The sequence below is a fragment of the Sinocyclocheilus grahami genome, unplaced genomic scaffold (genome assembly GCF_001515645.1).
Source record: "Sinocyclocheilus grahami isolate Dianchi unplaced genomic scaffold, SAMN03320097.WGS_v1.1 scaffold820.1, whole genome shotgun sequence".
Classification (NCBI taxonomy): Eukaryota; Metazoa; Chordata; class Actinopteri; order Cypriniformes; family Cyprinidae; genus Sinocyclocheilus; species Sinocyclocheilus grahami.
The window spans coordinates 145244-169031 of record NW_015505999.1 but is presented as its reverse complement, the minus strand read 5'-3'; the positions used below and the strand labels follow the sequence as shown (position 1 = coordinate 169031).

Here is a 23788-nt window from a genome sequence, read left to right as displayed (position 1 = left end):
TTTTTTTAATTTTTTTTTTAATTTGTGCAAATGTAGTTTTTCGTGGTTGGGAGGGTTTTCTAAATAGTTGCAGCAAGGGTGTCCCAAGTCAAAAGAGACCAGGGCTGCATTTCCCAAAAGCAAAGGTGATCCTAGAGATATTACCGTTTTCACTGTATTTTTGATTAAATAAAGGCTGCATTGTTGAGCATAAGTGACTTCTTTCAAAAACATCTAAAAAAACAAAACAACTTTTGAAAGGTAGTGTATACATTGCAAAACTACACAAAGATTTAAAAAAAATAATTTTATAATAACCCCTACACTTTTTTCCTCTAAAAAAATTTGTCATTTGTTTCTACCAGGCCAGAATCGTAAGCCAAAGTGTGAACAAGTAATGCTGGCCTTAGCAACAATTGGAGACCTGTTCCTTTTTTCACTATTAACTTTTATTTTAGCATCATCCTAACATTTTACTACCCATTAGAGTTTCTTTCCAAAAGCAGATTTTAATAAACATATCTGACTTGCATTTGTTCTGCCATATTCCTCTGGTTATAGTGTCATGTTGGATGAATTCCCCACTATATACACAGGCATCCACATGTTCCGCTCACATTTTCAGTAGCTGATGCTCTAATTTGCCACGTCCACATCCATCTATTTGATGTATTTGGCTACAAATGCAGCTGCAATGTCCTTGTATGGCGTTTCAGAGTCTGAACGTGTTGGAGGGATCCGACAGATGCCCCGGAAGTGAGAGGATCTCAGGAGCAGGTTATGTGCCAGGCCAACACAACTTGAGCTGAGCCAGTACAGAGACATGGACTACGAATTAAGGAAAAAGAAAGAATAAAAATCACCAGGAGTCATTTAAATTTCTAATTTCTAATATGAATGATTATGACCAGTAATATGATTTTTTTAATTCAGAGTACTGTTTTTGTGAAACATTCTCAACTTATCTACTGCTCCTACATAAGAAGGACTGGAGACACAACACAAATACGTCAAGGACGGCAAGATAAGCACAAGGCATCGATTTGTACATCTGCTGAAGATACTACAGAAAAGCTGTACAACATCTCATCCCTTTGTAACTATTCTTAGGTGGGCTTCAAAAACACAACCCTCTGTATGCCCCCTTTTGTCACAAGATCAAAAGAGTCAGAGCTATGTACAATAAGGGGCATATCTGTGTAGGTACAGAAAACATCATGTACCACTGAGGTCTTTTGAAAAACAACATCACTTGAAAACGTGAGTGATATTTATTCATGTCATACAACTTAAAACCTGTCCAGACCCTCACTTAACGTAAAGTTACTGTACACAGATACAGCAGATAATGTTTGAATGGAGTTGCTGAGGGCTGGGACACTTACTGACGGGACTGTGGCAGCTATAGGAATCATCACCAGAGATATTCCTCTGATGAAGTTAGTCACATACTTTTGGAACTTTGAAGGATCTAGCTGTCTGAGGGCGAATATCTGGAAAAACAAATTGAAAAAATAAAAAATAAAAAATGTAATTGGTGAATAATAAGATCTCATATAACCTGTCAAGGACAAGTAATATTTTACCCCAATTTTAAAACAAAAATATATAAACATAACATTATAATAGATTAGAGTTAGACAAATAATATTATATTATATTAATAATATTAAAGGGGTCATATGACGTTGCTAAAAAGAACATTATGTTGTGTATTTGGTGTACTGCAATGTGTTTATGCGGTTTAAGGTTAAAAAAACACATTATTTTCCATATAATGTACATTATTGTTTCTCCTCTATGCCCCGCCTTTCTGAAACGCGTCGATTTTTACAAAGCTCATCATTCTGAAAAACGAGGTGTGCTCTGATTGGCCAGCTATCCAGTGCGTTGTGATTGGCTGAATGTAAAAATCGAAGCGTTTCAGAAAGGTGGGGCATAGAGGAGAAACAATAATGTACATTTTGTGGAAAATAATGTGTTTTTGAACCTTAAACCTCATAAACACATTGCATTACACCAAATACACAACATAATGTTCTTTTTAGCAACATCATATGAGCCCTTTAATTAATTAAAAATTTAAATAGAATTGTAGGGGTCTCTACATTTGACTACATTTGGACATTTGAACCCCACTGTATGCATATCATCTCTACATTTGACTACATTTGGACATTTGAACCCCACTGTATGCATATCATTGTTTTGACTATAAAGAGTGCATTGCCATCATAGTCAAGTTTCAAGTGCTAGGAGAAATCAAACTTAATGTTAGATTGATTTTAAATTATATACGATGTAGCAAGTCCAAATCTGGAGAACTGCCTCACCTCTGTGATGAGCAAATTGATGAGGCCAAGAGAAACTGGCATGATCCAGGTAGAGTCTGGGAGAGTGAGGTCAGGGAACCACAGAGCGCCACCTGTTGCCAAACCTGCTTCTGATGCTGATGAATGTACAGAAATATGTTTTGTAGTTCATTAAAAGCCTCCATGCAGGTGATTATAGGGTGGCATTGCTAAATACAAACAACAAAAGAACATGTGGAACAATTGACTGATGAATGCAACTCACCAAGGGGAACATGTCCCATTCCCAGGCTGAGATTACGCAAGGCCAGGGAGAAACAAACCCACATGGGCAGCTGGACCCAGATCAGCAAGCTGGCCTTGAATGGGTGGCAATTATCTCGAACATAAAGCTCAGACACGATTCGTTTCAGGTTCTTCTTAAAATGGAACCTGTGAATGCAATTATTGTAATTAAGCGGCTGCCATAATGAATCCTTCAAAGTTTTAGTGTAGTTGACAAACTGCATATTGTACTGTTTTTTTCAGACCATGTCTGTGTGAGGAAAATTGATCTTGTTCAGTAAAAATATCTAAACATCTAAAAAAAAATGTACTGGAGAAGCACAATTGCACAATTAGATATTAGAACTTTTTTTATATTGCATATACGTTTAATATCTATCTATATAATTAATTATACTTAAGTTTAAAAATAAAGTTTTACAATAAATATTTAATATTTAAAAAAAATATCACATTTAAAAATATTTGAAAATTTCTTATCCCAATGGCAAATAAAGTTTACTTGTTTTAATCAAAAATCTTGATTACTCGTAAAACTTGTCAAGAAAAAAAAAGCTAAAAAAAAAACATTCCTTTAATAAAGATCTAAACCGATTTTCTAAAAACAAGTCTTAATATTTTATGCAATTTTGCTTCAAGTAAATTAAAACAATGTTGTTGTTTTTTTTTGCAGATAAATTAAATTACTTATATTTTCTGAGACCTTTATTATGGGCTTTTTAAGACTTTAACCCAAGACATTGCAGATGACATGAAAACAATCCTTTCCTACCTGCATGCTTTCTCTGACCAGCCCTTCTCTTTGGCTCTTATAGAGATCTCAAAGCGTAACTGGCGGGCCAACACAGCTATCTCCTTCTGCAGAGCTTCAACCTAGCTGGGGAAAAAGGGCACAAGGGTTACTCTTTTCCAGCCAGAAGTCCTTTTCAGGTCTTTCCAAAAGATACAAAGTCCTTGGCCTAAAGCAGTAACCCACTGCCACTGGGACTCAAAGCCTAAATACAGCCTGGATGGACCAGTGTTTTCACTCAGTTTAACAAATTACAAAATTCTTCAGATACAGACAACCACATACATATTTTCAGTGGCTACAAATGAGAAACTCCAATTAAAAAGGACAATTGATTTGGCCACATCTCTGTTTGTGTTTCGATTTCAAAACATTGGTTTAAAGAGATGGTCTGACACACTACAGCTAATGTTCTCACACTGTGGGACATCGGTAGGGGAGGAAAAAGGAGGGGAGGCACATTCTTTTTCTGTTTCAATCCTCCTTCTTGGCAAGAGAAACATCCCACAGCTGGGAGAGAGTGGGTGAGAGAGAGACTCTTAATGAGGCACATAATCTCTAGTGTTTACTCTGTGATATCTGCTGACCTCCAAGATGTGCCTTACATACTGTACTAAGTGCAGATAAACAAACAAATTCACACGAGAAGGGGCTTTTTCCTCGCATTAAGCCTAGTCAGAAACTAACACTCTCATGTTGCAACCTTATTGAAAGGGACAAATCGTGACAAATTTTTTCTTGTACTTTTGAAACCTTTTGAGTTTGATGTATCAGCCATTTAAAAGGCAAAGCTCCATTCCTGACCCACCAAGACCATTTATGAAAATTAAAATGTTCATAAATTAAAAACACAATAATGTGATGCATAGACGCTTTGTCACTTGTTATAGCTAATTAATACACAAAAACTCAACAAAACATGGAAAAAATTCAAATAACACTGAAGAGATGTAAATCGTAGGAATAATGGGAAATCAAAAATTAAAACAAAAAGGGAAATAATGATATTCTAAAAAGAATATCTTCTTTAAGAAAAGACAAAAATGGGCCTGTGAACTAGCAGAAATAGGTGAAAATTACTTGTTGACAATACAATCGTCACAACAGCAACTACCTTTCAGAAGTTTGTGGTCAGTAAATTAATATTTTTATTCAGCGAGGATGCATTAGATGTAAATATAAAATGAATGTAAATGCATTAAATTGATTGAAAGTGACAGTGAAAACAGTGAAATCTCTAAAGATTTCTATTTCAGATAAATGCTGCTCTTTTGAACTTTTTATCTATCAAAGAACCTTGAAAAATGTATTCACAAAAATATCAACACTGATAATAAGATAATAAGAAATGTCTCTTGAGCAGCAAGGATCGTGTGACACTGAAGCCTGGCGTTAGTGATGCTGAAAATGTAGCTTTGTCATCACAGGAATAAATTACATTTTAAAATATATCCAACTAGAAATTTTTTTATTTTTTTAATTGTAATAATATTTAACAATATTACTGTTGTACTGTGTTTTTGATTGAATAAATGCTGCCTTACTGACCCCGAACTTTTGAATGGTTGTATATAGTATATAGCTAAAACAACAACAACAACACCAAAGCAAACAATTTACACAACTAAAGATCCATGCATGTACAATAATTACAACAGCTTCTAGCAAGACCTTTGCAATGATGATGGACTGATAGATTCCCAGGGGGAGAGTGATGGCGGTACGCAGGGCGAGTGTCGTGCACATGATGCTGGCCCACCACGGCAGACCCGTCATCTGTTGAGTGGACACAAGGAGCTGCTCCGTGAGGAATACGGGGGTAGAGTCTGCAACACTCTCATACCAGCTGGGTCGGTCTGTGGTTATAGTTCTTCTGGGCTGAAGCCCCAGGGTAAGTGTGATGGAGGTATTGCCAGCTAAGAGGGGTGACCTGCAGCAGAGAGGCCGGATGCTGTGAGTCCTAGTGTCCAGGTAGCAGGAGCCCTGAGAGACGCTTCTGATGTGAGGTCTCAGTGTTGTTAGGTTGCCATAGTGACATGTCCGTAGATTCACAATGGTTGTCAACCTGGTAAACTTCGGCCACATCATTATGGGTGAACCTCTGAAAAACAACAACAACAAAAAAACCATCGAGGTCTCACCTTTTTTCCAGTTTTGAAGATATTAGCGATCCAGCTTTTCTGAACTACATATCCTGTTTTTGTAGTTTTTTTGTTGTTGTAGAAAACATCCTGCTTTTGTTTTTGCACGTGTCAAACTAAAGCAATTGTTGTAAGCATGGTATATACATATACGCAGTATACATATATATATATATATATATATATATAAAGGGAATACACATACTGGTAAAAAATGTATAGCCTGAATTCACTGTAAGTCGCTTTGGATAGAAGTGTCTGCTAAATGCATAAATTATTATTATTATTATTATATACACAGCATGGCATAAAGATTTTAACATGCAAGTTTGGTTCATTGCTCATTGGTTGTTTATGATTTAAGATTCGTTTTTTGTGTCCTTTATAATTTTTATTGGATGATATACAAAATAACCTGCTATGTATTACACACTTTACCTCTTTCTTCCTCTTGACACACAATGAATATGTCATTTATGTTATATTTCACCTTTTTATGTTCTGCATATTCTGCAAATCTCTTTAAAATAATACGTAGATTATTAGTATTATAATAAAACACAAAAATATGGATAATATTGTTCGAAAATATCAATTTAAAACCATCAAAACGCCTATAGACCACTAATCAATAGTAATAAAAAAAAATCTAAAATATATAAAAATAACACCTTAACCTGGCCAGAGTGTTACAGTAAAGTTAACTGAAAGAAACGTAAAAAAAAAAAACCTTTACCTTCGTTTGCGGTTCAAAACGTAAGATAAGCAAGCTTTATGTCAAATAATTTGAGCGTTAAATGTGTACTGAAACATTTAATTTTCCCAGAACGAACCACAACTATTACAAACTACAGAGTAGATTCGATGTATTCTAAAAGCGCATTTATTTATTTTTCTATAATTCTGTACATTGTTGATATCTCCCAAAGCACCACAGCGCCATCTGTTGACAGCCACAGGCCAAACAGAGACAGTGGCGTATACAGGAACAACGCCGGGCCAAGCTCATTCATCATGTTATTGCAAAAGTTGAAACGATTCGCGTTTCATCTGGATCTCTGTAACTACTCGTATTTAGATCATTCGAGTGCTTGTCATACCGAGGTATGTTGATCTTTGTATTGTTTATCTTGATACATGTGCTGCTAGTTTTGTGACAGTTTCCTTCAAAAACAAACAAATCCATGTTTGGTCAGGTTCGATCTCGATTCAGTGTCTATTCATACTGTACATATAATATAGGGGATCAAAAACGTTTGTTGAAGGCATTTTTAAGCGCCATTAAAAAAAATGATTGGGTTAAATTCAGTATTTGCTTGCATTCATTAATATTCACTTATGTATTTATACGAGTATCATAAAATAAACTAGACCAATAGATACATGTATATTTATTAAAGAGCCATACAGGTACCTAGTGGGTAAACCATGGCTTTACAAATGAAAATGATTTTTTTTCTGACCACAAGATGACTCTAATTTGCCTCTTTGCATTGGAATTTAAAGCCCTTTCTCTATTTTAACCTTAAATACTACACTAATTGTACTATAAGTAATAGAAATATTAGGAAAAATATATTTTAAGTGGTCATTAATGGACCATAATTACTGCACAAATAGTATTTAGTACCAGAAGATCTCCTCAAAATATTAAATAAATATTATTGAAATATAGAACATTTATTTAACTTGAAAAAAATAGTTAAGGTGTATGGTCACATTATAAGTAAAGAATACCTGAGGGTTCAAATACAAGAAAAACATATTAATGTCGCCTCTCCCATCACTCTCCAGATTAAAAATGATACTGTAAATGTCATCGACGTAATAACCAATGCATAATATGCTGTAATGTTTACCAAAAGTTGCTGCAAATACCTGTATAATGAAGCTGTCGTCTATCCTGCTTAAACCCATTCAAATGTATTGACAGCGCTGGTTTGAACCACGTGACCGCATGGCGGCGACAGTAGCGAGGTTAAAGCAGCATGTCGTGAACCGAGGCGCTACAACGAATTGCGCCAAAACGGTATTTATTGTTTGAATTAAGTATTTAAAAAAACGTAAAAAAATTGAAAGCTGAGACTTTGTTTCATATCACAAAGCAGGGTTGCCACGTTGGCGTGAGATTTACATGGGCAGAGTAAGAGCGTGAGACCATAGCAGACAAAATATAAACAATTAATGAAACCATTTGACGAAACATCAGTTCCAGACTGAGATGTTGTATTAGCTCTTTTCAGTGCACAAATATGAGCACATATTAGCACGAAAATCAAACTTTACAACAATGGCTAATTTTAATTGCCCGTTTTATCAATAACTGTTTAGTATAAAAGTAACATTTTGAAACATTTTTGTGTGAAATTTACACTGCATAATGTGTAATCTTCTCTAAATGAATGATACCCAATTTTACCACAGGAAAGGGCAACTTACAGGCCCTCTAAATTTCATTTGCCTGTGACATTGATAGTTTACTCCTGTACTTGGCCGGCAAAACAGGTCGAAGGTTAAAGGTCAGTCTAGTTGTGGGCCCCCCTAGCCCTGCGCTGCTGTGACGCCCTGCGTCGATTAATACGCTTAGTGCTGGCACGCAGTTTCTGTATGCGCAGCTCCGTATGTGTAGCTGTCTACAGTCAGAGCTGTAGGTCTTTGGGAATCTTGCCTCCCTTGACCAGGATCTCTCTCAGACGCTGTTTTGGTGTCTTGGTGAGGTGGAAGTCGCATATAGTGTTGTAATGCTCGTACCCGACCCTGCTACTTTGTGTAGCTGGGAAATATCACTCTGAAGTCACTGTGATATCATAGTCACCTGGGTTCAACAGATGCCCGAAGTCCCCATCAAAAGCTGAAATAGGATAGGATAACATATTTAGTTTCAGACATTTGAGTTTTGTTTGTTTTCATTAAAGTAATTTTATAGTTGCCTGAATGTATTTGGATGAATATTCTGAATATTCTATTCATTCTGAATAGAGTTACCTGATCTTATATGGTGGTCGATGTCATCTACTTTGATGATGGCATCAGCGATACCGGCTTCAGTGTCTCTGGCCTTAACCACTCCTTTGATCCCTCTGTGCACCTGTCATATGGACAAATCAGTGTTTGCACTGCTTTTTCTGACACATTCATGTGTCTAGACGTGGTTGCTGGTATTTTGTATGTAATATGTTGTACCTGCTCCATGTAGACAAGGAGAGATTCCTTATTGTTCTCCCATTCTATGGGCAGCGCACTGGCATGAGGGAACTTATCACAGGACAGCTCCACCGTCACCTCAAAACAGTTTGTGTGCAGGTAACTAAAGTCATTCATACCTACAGATGAAGAGTCAGGCAGAGTGATGGAATCAGGGTTAATATTCTCACACACTACCATTCAAAAGTTTGGTGTCGGTAAGTTGTTTTTGAAAGAAGTCTCTATGCTCTATGCTGCATTAATTTGATCAAAATACAGTGAAAATGGTAATAATGTGAAATATTATTACAATTTAAAGTAACTTTTTTATATTTTAATACATTTTAAAATGCAGTTTATTCCTGTGATGCAAAGCTGAATTTTCAGCAGCCATTACTCCAGTCTTTAGTGTCACGTGATTCTTCAGAAATCATTCTAATATGCTGATTTTGACCTCAAGAAACATTTCTTATTTTTATCAATGTTGAAAAAGGGTGTGGAACAGCATTTATTTAAAACCATTAATATTTTGTAATGTTATAAATGTCTTTGCTGTCACTTTTGATGCAATGTAATGCATTTTTGCTGAAAAAGGTATTAATTACTATAAGAAACCTTACTGAATCTAAAGTTTTGGTAGTGTATATTGGTAAAAAGTACATTTTGAACCCTGAAAGTAATGGTAAAGAAAAAAAAATGAAGAGGTGACAAAATGAGGGAATGCAGGTAGCTTGAGTAGATACTACCGTATAACATTACATACATACATACATACATACAGACTGCAATAACTTGGCCTGTATATATATATATATATATGATACGAAATGATTATCTAGGGCAGTAGATATATGAAAAAATATATTTGTCTTTTTTTTGTGGCTAGGCCTTATGCAGTGGGTGTAACCCTCTCATAACAGAAAACCTTTAGGACAGACTTTTTTTTACATATTATATATATATTTTATCAGCAAATATTGAGTTCCTTTATGATCTCAAAAGCAGCGGCACTCACTGCTTGGAACCGAATGCCAGTTTGCTCCATTGATAATGTTATTGTAACGAGGGAAGTCCTCATTGTGACAGGACCATCGGTCTGGGTTGGACATCACATGGTTGGTGCTCGCATAAACCGTGGCCAGCCAGCGGAAGCAGCTTTCATCAGGGGTTGGAGTGTGCTCACTGGAAGCCCAGTCTTTGGTCATGTCAAATGGGTATGTGACCACCAGCTCTCCTCCATGGAGGATAGCGCTGAGAACAAATGGTATAGTTTGCATCGTTTCTGAAGCCACCTTGAATGTAAGACCAAAATAATGTGATTTATTTAAAATCTTATGGCAAGATTATATGTATGGATAGGAGATTTATCATTTGAAGTCATTTAAAGATGGGAGGGGTGCTTGTTTTAATCAGTATGACCTCATATGTGGTCATTACAGGCCTACTTTACCATAGCGTCTTCTGAAGTGTAGTGCTCTGGAATGGGAAAGTAGTGATTGATTAGTTTAGATTTGTCTATTTCCAGCTTGATGGCATCCCACATCACTGTGTTCAGATCTGCAAAGTTGTGATTCATGTCAATACCCTCATTGACCACCCGGCTAGCTCTGAACCCTGTAAAACAAAGCACAAAATACAGGCATTATGAAGACACTGACTAAATGAGCTTGTTTGTGCTTGGGATAAAATATAAAACACACAGAGAGTATTTATAAAGGTTATTTAGTATGCAATGAATGGATTGATGGTGAAATGATTTGAATCATGATATGAACATGTACATTATTGTTCAAACTTTGGGGTCAGTAAGATTTTTTAAAGATCGATTAAATGCAGCCTTGGTGGTGAGAATTGGAGATTTCTTTCAGAAACATAAAAAAAATCTTACCGACCACAAACCTTTGAACGGTATGTTGATGGAGAATAATTTTGTAAACAGCAGAATATCCATTGCTTTCCCCATTCTACCTTCTTGTAAGCCATTTCATAGCCATCAGGGTTCATCGAGGGCAGGAGATGGATGCTTGTCTCTTTAACCAGGTGAACTATGCACTGATTTCCACATTTGTACTCTTGGCATATGTACTCCATCAGGTTGAGCAGTAGTTCCCTCCCGAGCACTTCATTCCCATGCATACCAGCCACATAGCGAAACTCAGGTTCACCTGCAGGGGGAGCCAAAATGTCTTTAGATTGTCATGCTCTTTCAAAGAAAATAGATTTGGTGTATGCAGCTATTAGGATTGTTATGGTACATAGATGTACAGATGTAGGGCTCTGTTTTGAAAAGTAACTCCATGCTTTGCACAGATTACTCTCCACCTCCCCTATAGAGTGTGCTAACAGAGGGGTCTGAAATCTGGCACCCTTTCTGTAGCAGTTTAGAAATCTCTGCTTGCCTGTTCAATGTTTTGTTTTGAAGTTCAAAGTTCTTTATCATAATTTGTCAGGCAGGCATAATGTGTGTGGCCAATATTTTTTTTAATCGGTGCTCTCTGGTGGAAAGAACAAAATAGGCACAATGAAGTGTGTCTTAAATGTTAGGAAAGTGACAGGCTTTTATATATACCCTTTACATAAGTGTAACTGTCATGAACCACTCCGAGACACGCAGGCTGAGGATCCAAATGCAGTGTTTATTCAGAGGGTAATCCACAATCGTGATCCAAACAAGGCAAAAGTCGTATACCAGCAAAACAGTCCAAACAAAAACAAGAAATACAAACAAAGAGTAATCCAGAATAATGGACAAAATAAACCAAGACACAGGAAATAACGGCTCAGCAATTCAGTACATAACACATGCAAGACTTCACAATGAATGACTGAATGAACCAGGCTATATATATGGTGAGCAGACAGAGGTAACAAGACACAGGTGCAAACAATGAGTGCTGATGAGTCCGGGCAAAGGATTATGGGAAATTAAGTCCAAGACTAAGTGACAGAGGTATGGGATGGAGTGCCCTCTGGTGGTTATCAAGGGCACTCCAGCTGGTGGTCGTGACATAGCCCCCCTCCTAAAGAGCGGCTTCCAGACACTCCTAAACAAGAAAAGACTTAAGTCCAGGAGGAAGGTGGAGCGGACACAGAACAGGGGGAGGAATGGAGGGCCAGGTCCATGGACAGAAAGAGGAACTGGAGCAAGCACAGAGAGGTTAGAAACGGCCCCTGTGGCCGTACCAGGACATTCAGAGAATTCAGGAACGACTTTCATGGCCATGACAGGATATGGTAGAGAGTTCAGATAAAGCCTCCCTGGCCATGACAGGACAGGCCGGGCTCAAGGGCGGACTTTGTGGTTGAGACAGGACACGCAGGGAACTCACAGGCTGACACAAACACAGGACTGGGCTCTAAGGCTTGAATAAGCTCTGGAGTGGACTTAAGGACTGAAGCAGGCTCTGGAGCAGATTCATGGACGGGAGCGGACTCATGGACTGGAGAGGGCTCTGGAGCGAACTCATGGACTAGAGAGGGCGCTGGAGCAGATTCATGGACGGGAGCAGGCTCTGGAGCAGACTCATAGACTGGAGAGAGCTCTGGAGTGGACTCATGGACTGGAGAGGGGGCGCTGGACCGGATTCAATGACTGGAGCGGACTCATAGACTGGAGAGGGCACTGGAGCGGACTCACAGACTGGAGAGGGGGCGCTGGAATGGATTCATGGACTAGAGCAGACTCTGGAGCGGACTCATGGACTGGAGAGGGCTCTGGAGCAGACACACAGACTAGAGAGGGAGCTGGAGCGGACTCATGGACTGGAGAGGGGGGTGCTGGAGTGGATTCATGGACTGGAGCAGGCTCTGGAGCGGACTCATGGACTAGAGAGATTGCTGGATCGGACTCATGGACTGGAGAGGGGGCGCTGGAGCGGACTCATGGACTGGAGAGGGGGTGCTGGTGTGGATTCAAGGATTCAAAGCGTTTATTGTCATATGCCCAGTGAGGAAAACAAGTTTCCTTGAGCAATGAAATTCTTACTTTGCTGTCCACAATGAATGCCAAGACAGTGCAATGCTATACACACACATACACAAACTATACACATATATATATATACATAACTATACACTATACACATACATGCATACATACAATGTAAGAAACATAATAATAAAAACTATGCTGCAGTAGTAGGAATAAAGACTATGAAAAAATTTGAAATATAGACTATGTGTATCTATATATGCGAGTATAGAGTAGAAATATAGAATGTGAAAATAGAAATATAGACTATGTATATGGTATCTACATATGCGAATGTACAGTATTAACTTATGTGCAAAAAAACAATAGTGCAGTAACATGCAAATTGAGTGCAAGTACATGATAACAATAGCAGCAGTAACAGATGTGCAAATTGAGATGAGGCTACATGAGTAATATTAATAAATATACAATGGTAGTAATAACAGCAATAACATTACAAATGATCAAGTGAGATGAAACAATTTGGTCCGACTGTTCTCTGAGATAGATAAGTCCACTAGCTAGCTACCTGTTTAAGAGTCTAATAGCTGAGGGGAAGAAGGAGTTCCTTAATCTGGAAGTCCTGCAATTTACACTCCTGTACCTCTGTCCTGAGGGTAGGAGTGTGAACAGTCTGTGTTGGGGGTGGGTGGGGTCTTTAATGATGGATGCGGACTCGTGGACTGGAGTGGACGCCGCTGCCTCAGAAGTGGCCATCTTGTGGAGAGGTTCTGGGCTGGCAGTCATGATGGATTAAGGCTCTGGAGTGGAAGACACTACAAATACTGGGCTCGTGATGCTCAGTGTAGGGCATGCTGGAATCTGCAGTCTATCAAGCTCCATGGCCACCGGAGCTCCTATCTCTTTTAGCTTGTGATTGAAGGTGCACTATTGTTTTTTCTTTATTGGCAGTAGTCTTGGACTTTTGTCCAGTTGGTGTGGATGATTACAGTTTCTGATCATATTGTAGAAATACCCTTCTTGCAACTGTATTTTCTACTAATTATTAATATATTTTGAGCTGGGATGTTGAGATGAGTAGTGAACCGTTTCTGTCTCAGAAAAGCCATTCTTACATTATATAAAATAATAAAGAGGGATTGAGGCGGTCATGGCCTTTTTCCATTACAATATCATTAATCATTAATTGAGAGCACAATGATTTATTCCCCCTAAAAACAGGTACATTTAATATTGGCTATGAATTTTTAAGCAAAAACAGGAAATATGTACAACTGAGCAGCATCTATGCATATCTTACCAAGCCTGGCTGATTTATTTCAACAAATATTGATTCGGCTTGCAGCTTGTTGCCTCTTTGTAAGCCAAGTTGAGTCTTTTTTGAGAGTGAAACTAGGCGTCATTAGGTTCAGGTCCTCTGCAAGGTTAAATTCCTCCTTCCCACTCTCCGCACTATTTGGCTAACAGTTGACCCATTCAGTCTCAGCAATCTGGCTCTTGTTAGACTTGCTGAGAAAACATCATCCACCCCGCCACAGAGGAGGAATTTCCAGAGGATCAACTAACTGAACTTTGACCCCCACATGCAGATCACATCATTGATATGCCATTGATTTAAATGCAGACAGGAAATGCATGTATCTGGAAAACCCCTGGAAAATTAAGGGTCCAAAAAGGTGGTTTTTGCAGCGATGAACCATTTTTGGTTCCCCAAAGAACCTTTCAGTAAACCTTTTTCAAAAGAACCACTTTTGTTTCTTAGTGTGAAGACTATTTAATTATCTAAATATCATGTTTCCACTATAAAAAAACCTTTTGAGCAATAAAAAGGTTCTGTGGATATTAAAGGTTAATAGATGTCAATATAGAATTTATTTTTAAGAGACAAGGATCTGATTTGCATGAAGTGTACAACCAGAAATGATGATATACCCATTGGACAGGCTAGGAAATTCTCTCCTGTATAGAGCGCAGCAGTTAAAGGTTTTAGTAAAAACTCAATATGAAAGGACTGTTAAGAAAAAGTAGTTAAGCCAATAATGATGTTTGGGTTTGTTATTTGGCCTCAGACATGATGCATGTGGTTTGTAACACTAGAGCACATAAATGCACTTTCATACTGTTCTCATTTCATAAACACAGCCGACATAAAGGCAATTTTTTTCCAAAGAGGCCATAACTTGTGGAGTCTTGTAGGTTGGCATTTCTCCACTGTGCCTGGTATTTTTTCACATTAATTGGGTCAAATTTCTTCCTAAACAGAATTGCCACATGCTTTGATCCACTTGTGAAATGCTCTATGATATTCTAACACAACGGGTGGGGTTATTTCTTCCCACTTTCATTCTCTAGACACTTTCTGAGGTCTGCCGCCATGGCTTTCTGCGATTGCATCCCTGGCTCCAGCCTGCATTTTGAGTGCTGGCAGGAGATGAGAAAACCACTGCCAGAGCTGGCAACCTCTCTCACTGAGAAACCAATCTCTAACCCACAGGCCAATGTAAACACTAGAGTTGCCCAGTGTAAACGGACAGGGCAAAGCAGAGTGAATGAAAGCGAGTGAGAGAGAGGGGCAAAGGGTTTTTGGGCTACGTTCCAGTTTCTCTCATGCAGCATAAAAACTGATAACTGCACTCACATGGAATTTGTGCCAGAAAACGCCACAGAAACGCCTAAGAATTTGAACTCCTGTTATTTACAAAATTCTACATACCCTTGGTCCTTATATGTTTGTTTAGTTTAACACATTTTACCTGCTTGAAACAGTTCCACAGATTTTCTCTCTAAAATCTGCATTGAAAATTCAAAGGTCTGCATGTTCTCCCTGGTTATCTTTAGGCACAGAGATTTGTCACATCAAATTTCTATAGCTTGAAAAGGGGGTTAATGGCCTTAAATTTACTCACAAAACAGGGTTACTAAGTTTTTATATATCAGTAAGGCTTGTAGCATCTCGACCAATCTGACACAATAATTTTTTATTTGATTTAACAAATCAATTATTCATTAGATTAACAAATCGTCACAGTCCCCTCATTCAATAAACTGGATGCCAGGATTTCTGCTGAACACCAGGCCCCCCTTGGTCACCATGACAACTAATCATGATATCACTGGTTTTATGACCCCCCCAGGAATGGGAGTAGGATAACCCACTCTTTGTCTTCATAGGAGAGGCAGAGCAGAAATGGACTTTTCTACTAATTAATTCATAGGAAAGTTTATGTGTTTATGTAGTTAATAAAACCTTACTTGTATCACACTTGACGTGTTCATTGTTTGCTCATAACCGGAGTCACTAATCATGCAGATTTACGCTACAAGCTTTGTAGAATTGTACAGTAAGAAAGTTATTTCCCTTAACCAGGAAATTAACGTTCTTAGAATTGACAAGACAGTTGACCCTGAGAGGTCAGCTAAATATCTACAGCGGATCTAAAATATGAATAGTTAATTATAACTAGTTATGGTTAGTTATTCATATTTCACATGAGCTGATTCGCTACAGGCTCTGCGTACTAAAACACATGTTGAAAGTGAGATAAAGAAACACTTTATGGGCTAAAATTCAGATTTTATCCCATAAAATATGTATTATTTACAAAAAAATTTATATATATATTTTTTAAAGCAGACGATAACTTTAAATTTCTCTGATTTATAGTAAATGTTTGCATACATTTATATTAGCCAGGTTTAAGCATGATTACACAGAATATAGTTAGTGGTAGATTAACTTGTTGAGACTCAAACTCAACCCAGCTCATGTTTGCCTGGATTGTCTGAGATTTCTATCACATACAGTTTAAGGCCCATGTAGCTTTTGCCAATGCTGTAAATGCGGGTGATATCAGGACACATCTCATTCACAGACTTCATGAGCTGAAAGACAAATCATTTTTTTACTGCTTTTTCTTACATAATGTACTCTAAGGACACATCACATTACATCAAACATGGTTTCCTCAAAAAAAAAAAAAAGAAATGAAGCAACAACTGTTTTATAATAATAATAATAAATGTTTCATGAGCAGCATATCAGAATGATAATTTACATTTTAAAATCAATTAAAATAGAAAACAATTACTTTAAATTGTAATAATATCTCACAATATTACTGTTTTTCACTGTATTTTTGATTAAATGAATGCAGCCTTGGTGAACTTAAGAAACTTCTTTTTAAAAAACATTTAAAAAATCATACCGATCCCAAATATTTGAACAGTATGACAGCTGTACCTGAAGCAAACTATCAACTATGGGTGGCAAGCACTGTCAAAAAATCTCCGGGATAAAGTTGTAGACAGGCACAAGTCAGGAGATGGAACATTTTCAAAGGCTTTATCAATGCCTAGAAGCACAGTGAAGTCTATTATTGAGAAGTGGAAGGTATTGGGTACAACACAGACCTTCCCTGGATCAGGACGTCGCTCCAAACTGGATGAAAGTGCCAGGAGGAAACTGGTCAAAGAGGCTACTAAGAGGCCTACAGCAACTCTGAAGCAGTTGCAGGTATTTATGACGAAGAGTGGTCATTGTGTGCATGTGACAACAATATCACAAATTCTCCACAAATGTGGCTTGGGTGGGAGGATTGCAAGAAAAAAGCCACTCCTCAAGAAAGGCCACATGCAGTCACGACTGAGCTTTGCCAAAACACACCTTGAAGATTCTGAGGCAGATGAGACTAAAATTGAATTATCTGGCCTCGACACGAAACAATATTTCTGGCGGAAATCCAATACAGCTCACCGTCCAAATAACAGCATTACTACAGTAAAGCATGGAGGTGGTAATATCCTGTTATGGGGTGTTTCTCTGCAGCAGGGACTGGGGCACTTGTCAGGATGGAAGGAAAAATGGATGGGGCAAAATACCGTCAAATTCTTGAAGAAAGTCTGCTACCCTCTGCCAGAAAGTTGTCAATGGGATGAAGGTTTACCTTCCAACATGACAATGACCCAAAGCACACAGCAAAACTGACCACACAGTGGTTGAAAGAGAAAAAAAGGTGAATGTCCTTGCATGGCCTAGTCAGAGCCCAGACTTAAACCCCATTTAAAATCTGAGGAATGACTTGAAGACGGCAGTCCACAAACGCTCGCCATCAAATTTAACTGAACTTGAACAGTTCTGCAAAGAAGAACGGGCAAATATTGCAACGTCTAGATGTGCAAAGATAGAGACAGAGACAAATCTTAACAGACTAAAGGCTGTAATTAAAGCAAAAGGTGGCTCAACAAAATACTGACACAAAATACTTTCCAACTCAGTGATTCTGGTTTTTATTTTTTTTTCTGACATGTTCGTGTTATATCTTTCACTTGGATGTTATAAGCTGCACTGAGTAAATACAGCTGGATAAAACAAAAACGGTGTCCGTCTTCATTTCAGGCTGCAAAGCAACAAAATGTGATTATTTTAAAGGGGGTGATTCTTTTCTAAACCCACTGTATATGTGGTTTTTGTTACCTGCCCACAGGGTTGCGTTAATGTAGACACTGTTGCATTATAGCTGTCAGACTGACCACAAGTGATCCGCAAGGCAGTGCTCACATCCTGATGTGACAATTTATTTTTCTAGCCAGGACTGGTTATTAGATCATGCGGCCTGACTGAAAGACCATCTCTCTCAATCTGTAGTGCACTGTTCTAGCATGTAGGGCTGCTGGCTTTAAGTAGCAATTGTTTTATATAATCCACAATAATTATTTATCTTTAATAAGCAAAACAATATACTTCGTGTCAGTGATTGTCTTCTGGACAACTGTCAGATCAGCAGTCTTCCCCATGATTGTGTAGCCTAGTGAACCAAACTGAGAGACCATTTTGAAGGCTCAGGAAACCTTTGCAGGTGTTTTGAGTTGATTAGCTGATTGGCATGTCACCATATTCTAATTTGTTGAGATAGTGAATTGGTGGGTTTTTGTTAAATGTGAGCCAAAATCATCACAATTAAAAGAACTAAAGACTTAAACTACTTCAGTTTGTGTGCATTGAATTTATTTAATACACGAGTTTCACAATTTGAGTTGAATTACTGAAATAAATGAACTTTTCTACGACATTCTAATTTATTGAGATGCACCTGTATGTAGGAATTTTTTTAATGAGTCTGATATATCATTTATTTTAATCTGCACTATATCAATGGGTTTCACCATTTCATAGTGACTAAGCAACAACAAAACAAGGCAAGAAAATGTTCTGTCTTCCATCTATTGTTACTTTTGTACTTAATTTGATCAATTTGAACAATGCATTGTTTTCCTTAGACCTGGGATCTGCATGATGTCAAAGAAAGATCTTCCATATGTGAGATGAATGAAAGGTTTGTGTTTGGCATACCTGGCAGCTCACAGCCCATAATTTCAGCTCTCAGACAGATGGTCCCATTCTTAAACGAGGTCTGAGGGTTAATGCGCATGTATTGTGCTACCGCCGGCTAGGGCAAAGTGGCCAAGACTGGTATTTCGCTGTCCCTGTTTCCCTCAAACACCTGTTGGCATACAAGATCACTTCTGGTGAGTGATCTTACTGATACGATCCAAATGACATTTGCCAGTGGCAGCTGGCACTGCACCTCATTCTATGCCCAAGGAGGGCACACGAGAGGCTGGCACAGTGGGCAGGCTATTCTTTTCAAAAGAGCCGCTTAACCCTGCCAACTACTGCCAGCGCCTGCCTCCAACCTCTGTTAGTACAAACCACCCTGTGCCAGCTGGAAACACTGAATGGATATAATGATGTCACAAAGATACTGAGGCTAATATACACCAGCAGCAGTGAATGACACAACCTACTGTCTGGAAAACAGGGCTTATTTTAGATTATCTCTGTTAAATGAAAGGAAAACTGTAATTCAGCCTAAAAATTATGCCTAAAAGGGTCATATAATGAGAAATACTGTTGTTCTTAAATGGTGGGGGGTGGCGGGGGTTCTACAAAAGAGAGCTGTTTTCTGCATTGTAAAAAGTGGCAACCTGCAATTGTTACCTTAAAAAGCTATTTCTACATAATTTTACTTATGAAAATTAATTTTGTTGGTATAAAATATTGTATTTAGGTTGACTCAGTGATATTAAATAATATATTTGACTTGAATAAAATTTACTTGAATATAATTTAGATGTTACTATTTTTTCACTGTATGAAAATACTGTAAGTCTCAGAACTCAAAACTTTGCAACTTTTTTTTATTGAAACTAAGTTGCAAAAAAAATTCTGACATCATATTTATGTAAACGAACTGTAAAAGTTTTTTTTTTTACCGGTAAAATGTTTGAAATAACAATGATTTTTAAATGTTTTTAAAAGACGAATATTTGAATGATTTCTAAAGTATGTGACACTGAAGACTGGAGTAATGACTGTTGACAATTCAGCTTTGCATTACATTAATAATTTACTTCTTAAAATATATTAAAATAGAAATCAGTTAAAATAGGATTCAATTGGAATATTTCACAATATTACTATTTTACTGTATTTTTCATCATATAAATAAAGCCTTGGTGAGCATAAGAGATTCCTTTCAAAAACATTAAAAAATCGTATAATCTTATCTTAAAATATTATTATTATCTATCTGTAACCATTGGTTCTGATCTTTATTTTTGGCGCACCAAGCTCCGTCATAGATAACGCCATCCTCCACACCAGACTGCAAAAAACAAACAATGTAACAGTGTTTTTTTTCTGTTGAAAAGAACAGCATTTATTTTAAATATAAATCTTAACATTACAAATGTATTTACTGTCACTTTTGATAAATGTAATGTTTTCCTGACACACTGCTAAATACATTTATGAATTTCTTCTTTTTTTTTAATTTTTTTTAATAAATACTGACTTACTGACCCTAAACTTTAGGATGTTAGTGAGCATGTATATATTTAAGGTTTATTCTGTGGTGTGGCCCACCTATATGTTGAGTCGGCCCCTATGTGGCCCCAGGCCCATACGCTTGTAAGAAGAGGCCTGAATCTGTGAGTCTTTAACTTTCAGAGACTCCAGACCCAAAGGAGGACATTCTGAGAAAGCAAAGAGATTATTTAAAGTGTAGGGGAATAGAGGAAAAGAAACATTGTGTGCTCCTTAGATTTTTGAGCGAAGTGAATTTTGAATGCAATTTCTAAAAACAAAAACAAAAAACTGTTTAGTAATCAGTGCATAAGATTTTACATTCAGTGCAGCTGCAGGACAAGACAAGATTTCAGCTTGGCCCATCTGCTTTTCAAATACTTTCTCCCTTCTCTACCAGGCTGTTTTGTAGTGTCACTTTAATAGTGTTACTATCTGTTTTTGAAGCCTTTAGGATCCATGCTGGAAACACTGATACCCCTATGTTTAAAAACTCCTATTCACTATTGCAGGAATACCCAAACGTTTTCTGGGTCAGCTGATTTAATTATTAGCTTTTCATCAGCTTAGCAACCTATTGCAGTTCCCTCGCAAACCCACAAACCCCAGTCTCATAGAAGCCGCACAACTGGGAAACTCGTATTTTCGAGTTTGGAGTTTATTATAACAACAAGAATGTCACACAATCAAGTTGGAAAAATAACATGAAAGTAGCCTAAACAAATCAAATATTGTATTATATTTTGAACAATAAACCTAAATAATTACATCTGAATTCAAAATGATGAAAAATCTTTCTGTCACTTACTAATACATGATATCACGACTAAATGAGATGCATACTGTAAAAGTTAAGTGATTAACACCTTTAGCTATGGACTTGCTTTCCGTTCACTGATCTACATAGATTATAGATGTGTTATATATAGATCAGTGTTTCTGCCATATTTCACGCCCCTTACATCATCACAACTGGGCAACATGTGTATCATGTAGAATTCTGAGTTCCCCACTTCCCCCAATTTACTGTTATGTACTTCATTTTTTATATAGTATGTCGTAACATATAATTTTTATTCTTGCAATAATTCTTTTTTAATTTATAATTTTATAATTTTAATTATAATTTAATTTTTGCTCTAATTAACTGAAACCCTTTTCCTTCCTTAAGTCTATACAAGCTTTATTATGCTAACAATAAACAATTTGACTAGTTCATAATAACTGTCTGGTAAACAAAAGCATGTTCAAAAGCAATACAGACTCAATGCATGTGATGCAAAACATCCTGCAAGGATATTATAAATGTGTCTTAACACACAGATAAAATCAGTTACAGTATGCATGGTATAATCTTTCATACTCCAAATCCTGCTCACATTGTATATAAATATTTTCCACAAATCCACATGCATTAACTGCTGCTATGGGGGCTTCATGCTCTTTTTATGCAAGTATAAGTAGTTTAAAGATCTCTTTACTTACTTTACTACTGCCCTCCCAGTTAACCTTGTGAACTTCTCAATGAGCAAAAAGCTTGGATAATATTTCCAGAAATGTCTTGTTAGTTACTGGTTAGCATTATTGTAGTTGATTGAGCCTGTTGCATATGAACTTTTGTATCTGGACATCATGTAAAAGTGATCAGACTTTCAGTGAGAAACAAGCACATCTGGTTCTTGTGGGTGAGTCATTCTGATGGTTTGTGGAGTCAGCATTCTTCACTAGTTCATCTGAAAGTGGGGAGATTTCCTGGCACTGGTGATGTTTAGATGACCCAGTTACTTTGATCTGGACTATTGTCTTGCTGTCCTTTAAACTGTTTTATGCTTCAAGTTGATAGACAGCAGGGTTGTGAGATGCCGCTGGGCATATCTTTAAGAAGTGTTTGGAGAGGTCTGGATGTAATTGGGCTTGTTACACAACCACCTCTCCCATAAATCTGCTAAAACACCCCAATTTCTGAGATTAACTGAGAAGTTGAAAAAAACAAGAGCTGTTGCTTGAGAAGTTTCATTCCGACGACTGCTTTGTTAAAAAAGTGGGTTCTTGAATGGGTTCGCTGTCTCTGTCCTCATCATAATAAAGACTTAAAGGGGTCATATGATGCGATTTCAATTTTTCCTTTCTCTTTGGAGTGTTACAAGCTTTTGGTGCATAAAGAAGATCTGTAAAGTTTGTAAGATAAACAGGTCAATAATTTAGCTCAAAGGGAATCATTTAAGATTTTAAAGGGAACTCCACCATTAATATGTAAGGGAATTAGGACAGAATCACTGTTTTACGGCGGATCACTGAGACGGCCTGCGATTCAGTGAACGAGCCGTATGACATCAATTCTGCAATGGATATCTATATCCAAAATATAGTGAAAACACTATTAATTAGCATAGTAACAAGATCGGCAGTTTAAGACATTAACTTGTGAGCACAAAACACAAGATACTTCTCTTTTCCATATAAATAAGCAATGCGTAAAAAGACAGTATAAGTCATTATATTCCATAATTATGTCTCCACTGGATGCAACGAATGCCTCGTTTATAATGGGTTTTCATGTTTTAAAATCATCACTCCGGCCTGACAGGGCATCATCACAATATGGTAAGGGGCGTAACATTTCCGTCACATGCTTGAGGTATTCGGCCAATCACTGGATACCTGGCCAATCACAGCACACCTCGGTTTTTTAGACTGATGGGCTTTGTAAAAATCAACGCGTTTCAGAAAGGCGGGGCATAGAGGAGAAACAATAATGTACAGTATGTGGAAAATAATGTGTTTTTTTAACCTTATAAACCTTGAAACCGCATAAACACATTTCATTACACCACATACACAAAATAATGTTCTTTTTAGCAGCATCATATGACCCCTTTACACAAGCTTTATAATCCTAGCATATGTTCTGTACATGTCCACATTTTAGTTAACCTTATACAAGATACATGATGGAATCTAAGATTTTCCCATACATTTTGTCCATAGAATTCCTGCAGTTGAATATAATCTATGGAAAACCTTGCTTTTCAGCTCTGTGGTTTGTTTGGTTATGGAGAGAGCTAGTTCCCTACTTTGTGACCCAATTGGCTTTGGAAACATGAAGAGGACTATTAGTACAGTGTTTGAATATGGCTGGAATTATGTAACAAGGCTGGCCTGCATATTTATGAACTGATAATCTGGGAGGGTTTTTTTTTTGCATGAAAGGATGGATGGGTGGATGGACAGATGATGCATAGATGTATAAATATATCTGGATGGATGGAAGTATGGATAGATATGTATGTATGTATGAAT

The 23788-nt window shown here is 37.4% G+C and overlaps 1 protein-coding gene across 1 annotated transcript; it reads right to left on the bottom strand.

The window, feature by feature from the left end:
• Nucleotides 1-447: 447 nt before the first annotated feature.
• Nucleotides 448-11913, bottom strand: LOC107562362 (uncharacterized). Its single transcript, XM_016246986.1, has 14 exons — nt 11874-11913; nt 10715-10855; nt 10141-10304; nt 9706-9982; nt 8691-8830; nt 8493-8595; nt 8295-8358; nt 6244-6277; nt 5038-5439; nt 3349-3449; nt 2557-2723; nt 2313-2428; nt 1365-1472; nt 448-807 (listed from the first exon to the last, which is right to left on the bottom strand). The coding sequence occupies exons 1-14, from the start codon at nt 11911-11913 to the stop codon at nt 640-642; spliced, it is 2025 nt and encodes a 674-aa protein (XP_016102472.1). The 3' UTR covers nt 448-639.
• Between the last annotated feature and the right edge of the window lie 11875 nt (nt 11914-23788).